The 9,354-nt window shown below is 36.3% G+C and overlaps 1 protein-coding gene across 1 annotated transcript in view; it reads right to left on the reverse strand.

Annotated features, from left to right (window-relative positions):
- Positions 1 to 2,143: 2,143 nt before the first annotated feature.
- LOC110454652 (patched domain-containing protein 3-like) overlaps positions 2,144 to 9,354 on the reverse strand; it is a 13,292-nt gene continuing 6,081 nt past the window's right edge. Inside the window, exons 2-3 of the mRNA XM_021504287.1 lie at positions 8,005 to 8,205; positions 2,144 to 6,598 (exon numbers count right to left, since the gene is read on the reverse strand). Of these exons, the coding sequence (XP_021359962.1) occupies positions 4,929 to 6,598; positions 8,005 to 8,205 (1,871 nt within the window). The 3' untranslated portion in view covers positions 2,144 to 4,928. The remainder of the gene's footprint in view (positions 6,599 to 8,004; positions 8,206 to 9,354) is intronic.

Consider the following 9,354-nt stretch of genomic DNA (forward strand, 5'->3'; position numbering starts at 1 on the left):
CTTAGAAGGTGTTAATTATTTGACCGAGTTAGGAGGAATTAAATATCTGATCGAGTTAGGAGGTATTAAATATCTGATCGAGTAAGGAAGTATTAAATATCTGATCGAGTAAGAAAGTATTAAATATCTGATCGAGTTAGGAAGTATTTAATATCTGATCGAGTTAGGTGGTATTACGTATCTGATCGCGTAAGGGGGTATTAAATATCTGATATAGTAAGGAGGTAATGAATATCTGAATGAGTTAGAAGTAATGAAATGTATGATTGATATGAGGTATTGAACATATATTTATCAATTACTAATTGGGGGCGTTTTTATATATATATATATCCATTATCCAGATATGATAACTACCATCTGAAGTTGTTCATCTAGGTATTATTTTTTTATTCTTACCCTTCTTTACGAAGTTACGGCCCTTCGTTGACAAATCCTGATTTTTTTGTCCGGACAACTCCTTCTAAATTCATGGTTCCATTTTAACGAAAGTTTCCTCATATGATAACTCCCACCTGCAGTTGTGCATCCGGGAATTTTTTTTATTCCTACCCTTTTTACAAATTTATGGCCCTTTCTTGAAAAATCCTTGTCCGGATAACTCCTTCAAAACTACGTTGCCAAATTCAACGAAAGTTTCAGATATGATAATTACCACCTAGTATTGTGCATCTAGGTATATTTTTTTTTCATTCTGACTCTTTTACGGAGTTATTGCCCTTTGCTGAAAAGTGCTTGCCCGCACAACTTCTCCAAAACATCTGGGTCAATTTCAATGGAGTTTAATGTGCATCCAGGTGTTATTATTTCACTGTGTCCCTTTATTTGGAGTAATGGTCCTTTGTTGAAAAAATACTTGTCCACACAACTCATCTAACACTATGCGAACCATTGCTACGAAAGTTTTCAGATATGATAACTATCCCCTGATGTTGTACATCAAGTTTTTTTCCCAACCCTTTGTTATGGAGTTATGGTCCTTTATTGAAAAAAAATTGTCCTGTCAACTTCTCCTAATTTATTAAGCGAATTTCAAAGAAAGTTTACAGATATAGTAACTGCCCTCTGATGTTGTGCATCCAAGTAGTATTTTTTTTTTACTACATTGCAAGTATACAACAATGCTAGTTGTCATACTGTGATCAATCGTAATGACAGATGAACAAAAACATACCGTCACATTGTCCTTGATATATTTTAATACTGTACAGGATATGTACATTTAAAATGCTCAAAATAATGAAACATGCACACAACGATTGTCACAAATACCGTTATCAGGTAATCGCCTCTCAAGGTGGTATGTAAACGTATGATCCTATGCCACCTGGCTTATATCTCCCTATGTGTATATTCCTGCGTGTGTGCTGGAGATGTAAGGTGTAAGATGTAGTGTTTTAACAGGAGTTTAAATAATAATACATCTTATATATATAAATAAACATGATGATCGTAGTTATTTTAATGTGTCATCTTTATTGCCAAATAAATTACTATCATTTCACATTTATATCAACATAATTACCCTAGCCATAATAATGCTACACTTTAATACACCTACCATCATTACACATTTTTAACATGATTAACGTAGATATTGTAATTTTACACATTATAGCCACATAAACTATCACTACATATTTACACCAACATAATCACCGTAGTTATGATAATGTTACATATTTATAACCACATGAACTACCCACATTTATATCAACATAAGTACCGTAGTTATGATAATGCTACACCTTTATATCCACATGAACTACTTACAAACCACACATTTATATAAACATAAGTACCGGAGGTATGATAATGTTACACCTTTATAACCACATGAACTACTTACTAACCACACATTTATATCAACATAATTACCGTAGTTATGATAATGTTACACCTTTATAACCACATGAACTACCCACATTTATATCAACATAAGTACCGTAGTTATGATAATGCTACACCTTTATAACCACATGAACTACTTACTAACCACACATTTATATCATCATAATTACCGTAGTTATGATAATGTTACACCTTTATAACCACATGAACTACCCACATTTATATCAACATAAGTACCATAGTTATGATAATGCTACACCTTTATAACCACATGAACTCCTTACTAACCACAAATTTATATCAACATAATTACCGTAGTTATGATAATGTTACACCTTTATAACCACATGAACTACCCACATGTATATCAACATAGTACCGTAGTTATGATAATGCTACACCTTTATATCCACATGAACTACTTACAAACCACACATTTATATAAACATAATTACCGTAGTTATGATAATGTTACACCTTTATAACCACATGAACTACTTACTAACCACACATTTATATCATCATAATTACCGTAGTTATGATAATGCTACACCTTTATAACCACATGAACTATTTACAAACCACACATTTATATTATTATTATTAATAATTGTTATTTCTACACATTTATATCAACATAATTACCGTAGCTATTATAATGCAACATCTTTATAGCCACATGAACTACTTAAATAACACGCATATATATCACCATTACTACCTTAGATTTTGTAATATTATACCTTTATTACCAAAAAAACTTCTCTAATTTTATATTAAAATAAACAGAATTACCGAAGATATGATTATATCTCACTTCTATTGGCAGATGAAATACCACCATTACACATTTCAACCTAATTACCGTAATAATGATAATGTTTAAAAGCGGACGAAGCAGGGCAGTGGGGAGTGACCCTTTGATTAGTGAAACTCGTTTTAATGTCTTTTCTTTTTAATTTTCAGTTCTTTTTCAATGTATGTTTATTAGGAATCAAGGCAATAATTTAAATGAATGTTCCCTTACTTTGACAAAACAATCAGCGTCTCTATCTGACCTAGAGTATTACCCCTAATCTATATACGAGAGAAAAAGTAACACTTTGTAACGTTATATTTAGTTGTCATATTCTTATGCCGGTAGAGAACTTTGTCAAATAAGAAAAAAGTTTTAAATACACTATCATCACATTTGAAAACAAACCACAGCGCTTCTTCTAGTCTTTTTGTTTTGTTTATGTTATGCCTGATACTAATATATCAAGGCAAATTTTAAAAAAGTATAATACATTATTGCAATGGATTTTGGTCCAAAACCTTGGGCATTTAGATTTTGTGAAAACCACATTCTTATATGTTGTAAAATATATAAAGAAATCGTCTCGCTGCGCTCGGCAATGCTTACAAAAATATCAACTAGAGTTTTTTTTTATTAATTTCTAAATTTTTCCACCGTACAATACCAAAATCAATATTAAAATTACCTATCAAGGCGGAGATCGCACACAAGAGCGCTTCTAAATTTTGGTGCTTGTATTCAAACGTAATTAACTAGTTTCGATATGTTGACACCTGTATAACCACAGTGACACGTAATTAACTAGTTTCGATATGTTGACACCTGTATAACCACAGTGACTGCTATCATCACACAATTTTCATAATTAACGAAGCTATGAGTACGTTTAACCTTAGAACTACCATTACTTACACGAAGCCAATGAGCCTTAGTTGTCCCTTGTGTCGTGATACAATAGCGTTCTGCTGTTGTGACGTGGCACAGAAAAATGATAGTATAGAGCAAGGTAACATGTGGTTCGCCGACAAAAAAATGTTGCGGAGTGACCAACATATATCATAATATATAGCTGATAATCACCACCAATCAAAGTGCAAGTAATTTGCAGTATACCAGTTATAAAATGCTATTTTTTTAGAATTAAAACCAGACTCAAATGTTTGCTTTTAATCGATTAAGTGTTTTTTGAGAAAAAAATATCCAAAAGTGAATTGTTTCCTGAAAAACAACAAGAGTATGCCGAAGTGTCAACAAAACCAAATAACGAACACACAATCGATAAAAGTAGGTCAGTATGTGGACAAAGGAAGGAGTAAGATGTTGGGGAAGGGCAGGCGACTTCTGCTTCAATGGCAACAACCGCCATATACAATGTACCAAGCAATCTCTTGTCTTCAAGTCGAGAACTTGGCTAGTTACAATAAAACCGTGATAAGGAGCATAATATAAATATCGACCTTCATATCACACAATGGAATGACCTGTTTCCCTATATGAGATCATGATAACGACCCCATACACTTGTTCTCATCAACCCTTATCTTCTAATTCCTTAAGTTTGTGGGTCAGCAGTCGTCATATATCAATAAGCTTTGATTTCCAGAGCAAACCAATGAATATCGCCTGGGACCTGTAAACACCGAAAATAGGGAAGGCAGGGTGATGGTAGCATAAAAAAGCAAAGTTCAAGGTCGGAATATCGATATTGTCCCGCTTATCGTACAGCTTATACATGACGGACAGAACAGGTCGATGAGGTGCTACTGTAGCTAAATGTTTCACCTTTAAAACAACAACAACTACTATCCTTACCTATACATAAAGCCACGTCTTTACCCTAACTGTCTATTACAATGATATCAATATACTTATCATACTTACGTTATCACTTTATCTGATTATACTAAGCTAAATACAGCCATCAGATAATGACGTCACATACATCCAGATTTGGAGAAACCGTATTAGCTACTAAGGTAATAGACATCAAGACTTGGAAAAAAACAGACTTTCATTCCAAGCCAGTGACGTAACACACATCCAGACGTGAAAATTGCGTCTTACTACGAAATCACCTGATCAACAAATAATGAAACGTACAAGAAACTAAAATTCCTCATCAATCAATGACATACATTCAGACAGGCAAACACCTCGTCAAGCTGTGATAAAACAGACATATAGACATAAAATGGAAACCAAGTGCATATTATGAATACAAACAAAAACAATGTTGGCTAAACAGAGGAAAAATAAACGCACATGTCTATATCTTACTTCATAAATGACTCATGTAATTGTCCTCCGCAGTCACCATAGCAACGGCTATGCTTGTGTCATTAACGTGTTTAACGTCATCTATGTTTTCGTATTGGTGATCTGAAGCTTCTTCATTGTCACTGGCTGCGGTTTCGCTACTACGCATAACGTTATCCATGGTTTCATATTGGTTGCCGGAGATTTCCTCCTTGGATCCAGAGTCCTTTAGGAAAGCGTTGTTTGAGTAACCAAGTTGCTTATCTTCGACTTCCGACTGAAATCCTTTAATGTCATGGTGGAGTTTATCATGGGACAAAATCCGCTGCTTGTACTGTTTTCGGTTTTCTTTTATAAGGGGTATAACATTCACCTCTGGTCCTATAAGTGACAGCAGAACCGGCAATAGAAACAGGGAATGGGCAAATCCGAACAGCATCACTAAAAACATCAATTTGAAAAAAGACTGAAAAATATATGATGTCGAAAATACTAGTACAATAACGCCAAGTATGGTAGAGATGGCAGCATTAAATATCGGGCCCCCGGACCGGGTTATAGCGGCACTGACGATAGAGTTCCTGCACGTGCCTTCCATACATATGTACGCGTGGCAGATGTGTGCACTAAAGTCCACAGAAAACCCGATACTCATGATGAGGTGGATCATAGTGACGGAGCTGAGGGTCAGGTCCCAGAAATACATGAAGCCAAATAGACCAAGGAGGATCATGATCATTGTTAGACCAACCAGGGCCACGAGTAGAGGATGAGGCATGAACAGCGCGGTCACTAAGATCATCACGATGACGGCTATTCCCACTGTGGTCAGTGTGCTGGGTAGAATAGCCACAAATTGTTCAAAGTAGATAAAGGGAGCAGAGTGGACAAGTACATTAAGCTCCGAAGCGGCGGCTATCTCACGCATTCGGAGCATCATCTCACCTTGCTGAGTAGAATGCTTAAGATTCTTCGTGATAATGTTTATCCGTGAGGCCGCTATGTTTCCATTGTCGTCAAATATGACATTATTCACAAGATCAGGTCTGTATTGCAAGTATAATTTTAAACCTTCTTCGAAGACATTAGATGAATTACCTAATAGTCTTAGAAATACGGATTCCTTGTATTGTTCCAGCCAATTCCATTCGGGAATATACGTCACTGTTGAAGATTCGCTTTTTATAGTTTCGACCAAATGGTCGATATGTTTAACAGTGTTTGCGTCGGTATAATTAAGTGTAGACTGAAAAACGAAGGAAACAATCATTTGAGTTGTAAAGTAGTCCTCGTCCCATATGGCGTACTTATAATAATAAGATTTCTGATCGGCCAAGTTACTTAGCTTTAGACCCTGTTGGACATTGATTGTTCCATAAATAGAAAGTCCAAGGTATGCACCAAACGCTAACAGAATTAGCACTTTACATGGTGGAAAAAGTACAAACCGCTGAAGCACTAGTTTTGGAATTCGCTCCAGCGGACTTTCATTGTCCATTCTGCCTCTAGGTGGCGAACCCCCACAACAGCGGACGTGTCGGCGGGATTTCCCCTGTGACTGTAGGTGTTCCCGGGACTCTATGGGGAGACAGGTGAGGCAGTGTCTCCGACTGGCCATTCGTCGCTCGTTGAGTACCATACAAGGGACGAAGAACGTAAGCTGGTTGATGTAACACACTAGGACGCCTACCCCTGTGTAGAGACAGGGACATTTTGTTAATATGAATAAAGACATGAATATTGACGACAAATATAAACAAATATGAAAAATAGAAGATATATACCAGAACATATGAGAACAAGATTGAAACTCAACATCGGGAGAAAGACAACATTGACATTGCGAAAATGAACCCAAACGGCATGCCTTTTTGATCTACATCTTACCGAGTCAAATCCATGAAAGGAGTATTGTCTAAATCACAATGACCAAATAATTGATCACGACAGTTTTTGCAAGTATTGACAACAGCAAAAATTTATTTCTTTAACATAGAATCTTCAAAGACAAAAAAATGGACGCATAAGGGATTATTTAAATGCAGGTGGGTTGAGTAATTCTGTGTATTAAAGAAACAATCAGCAATGTATTTGAATATGTAATTAAAACAACTAGTCTTTCTTCTTCAAAAGTCTTTACATAACCTACGCGTCACAACAATACACTTACAGAAACACCAAGAACAATTTGTATCAGGTTTTACTGGAGGAATACGTAATTGTTAGAATGACCCGATTTCCTATTACATCATTTCAGTGTTCACCGTGTGTCAGAATCAGTCCCCTTCTATCATAGATGATCTACCAACCTGGGTTTGACTGGAAAGACATGACAGATAACGGACGTGGGTAGGAAATGCATTCACTTCCTTATTACCAAGTTATTCTTTTATTTAATAGATTTGTTTAGTTTGGTTTAATTTTGTTTAACGTCCTTTCAACAGCGAATGTCATTTAAGGACGCGTGCTTGCTTGTGTCTATGCAGGAGATGTTGATGTTCTTGCCTCCTTGTGATAGCGGGGATCTGATGCCGACTTTATAGTGCTATCTCACTGAAATGCTATGCCGTAGACACCCAGCACAGCATTCCGCCCGGTCACATTATACTGACAACGGGTGAACCAGTTGTTGCCATTCCCTTAAATGTTGAGCATTAAGCAGGGAATAACAACTACCATTTTTAAGGACTTTGGCATGTCCCGGCCTGGGCACAAAACCCATTGCCTTCCTCACCTAGGTGCACGCTCAACATTAAAGCAAAAAGTGAGGTGTTGCCAAGCCAGGCGCTAAGAAATAAAAGGTAGTAAGAAGTAGAAAGAAAGATAAAGATCCCAAATATTGCAATGGGTGCAGCAGATTTACTTTGGTCGCGTGTGTGTCCCCAAATAGAGGACACCAAAGCAAATCCCCAAATTCTGCAGGGGTTCCTACACTAGTCGCCTCCTACGATACATGCAGTGGGTAACAGCAGATGTATTCTTTTCCCGATCCCCCACCTGCAGGGGTGTTATTAAATAGAAATTCGTTATGTCTTCCTTTTTGTTTGAGTATATTTACCTTTATTTGTTTAGTACGTTTGGTTATGTTAGAGATTTACCTGTATATATACAGAAGTTCCTGACGCTGAGGAACACTGAGGAAGCCCCAATGGCGAAAGCCAGGAAGTCTGTTAGTGACGTGATAGTGATGGCGACGCCACTCGTCCTCAAAGTCTGCTTAATTTTGTCTTCGATACTGTACGAGACCGGAGCATCTGCGAGGCCGGACAGCAGGATAAACATGTCATCTAGTCCTATACCTGGAAATACATCATATCGCTACAATGATTCATTTTAGGAGGTTGGGAGAAATGGAAAATGTTAGCCTCTTCACCGGGTAATATCATTCAGAAAGAATAAAAATAGGTCTGGGCAACAGTATGGCTAATATTACCTATAATGTTATAAGTATAATTATTATGGTCAATCACTCAGTTACACAGGTTTCCTTCTGGAGTGGTAGTCCACCCACTCTACGGATACCACACGGCCTTTAAACATGACGTCATAACTAACCATGAGACTTTAGTGTTTTTTTCCCTTATTGCTAGAAAAGGCTTGTTCATATCTTGTTCTGTCTTTGATATCAAGGGACTGGAAAATTATACAGGATGAAGAGATGCTAAGTCTTCCGGAGGACCTTTTTCTGTGTCTAGTGGACATTCGTGGTATTTCTGAATGTTTTATTTCACTTTTGATTTGATATATGCTTGAGCATGTTACTTTCTTTTCATATACAAATTGAGGTTTGATTTAGATTCAGAAAAAAAAGACTTCCGAAAAAAACGAAAGAAATCAATGTTAGAAACTGAGGATAAGAACGTTAATTATTTAAAGTCGTCCCATAAAGGTTGATAGGCAGTTGTATACGTTTAACTGTAGTCTTGTTTGTCTTTGGAAAGTTTTATTCAGTAAAACTAAGGTCGTCCTGTTTTACCAAGGTAATTGGTTTTCTACAGTTTTCCCGACGTTATGGCTTAAACTATTCCCTGTTATAATTTTCCCGATGTTCGGATTTATACTATTCCTTGTTACAATTTTCTCGATGTTCGGATTTATACTATTCCTTGTTATAATTTTCTCGATGTTCGGATTTACACTATTCCCTGTTTTAATTTTCTCGATGTTCGGGTTTATTTTATTCCTTGTTATAGTTTTCTCGATGTTCGGATTTACACTATTCCCTGTTTTAATTTTCTCGATGTTCGGATTTACACTATTCCCTGTTTTAATTTTCTCGATGTTCGGATTTATTTTATTCCCTATTATAATTTTCTCGATGTTCGGATTTACACTATTCCCTGTTATAATTTTCTCGATGTTCGGGTTTATACTATTCCTTGTTATAGTTTTCTCGATGTTCGGATTTATACTATTCCTTGTTATAGTTTTCTCGATGTTCGGGTTTA

This window comes from Mizuhopecten yessoensis, unplaced genomic scaffold (assembly GCF_002113885.1).
Source record: "Mizuhopecten yessoensis strain PY_sf001 unplaced genomic scaffold, ASM211388v2 scaffold7987, whole genome shotgun sequence".
Classification (NCBI taxonomy): Eukaryota; Metazoa; Mollusca; class Bivalvia; order Pectinida; family Pectinidae; genus Mizuhopecten; species Mizuhopecten yessoensis.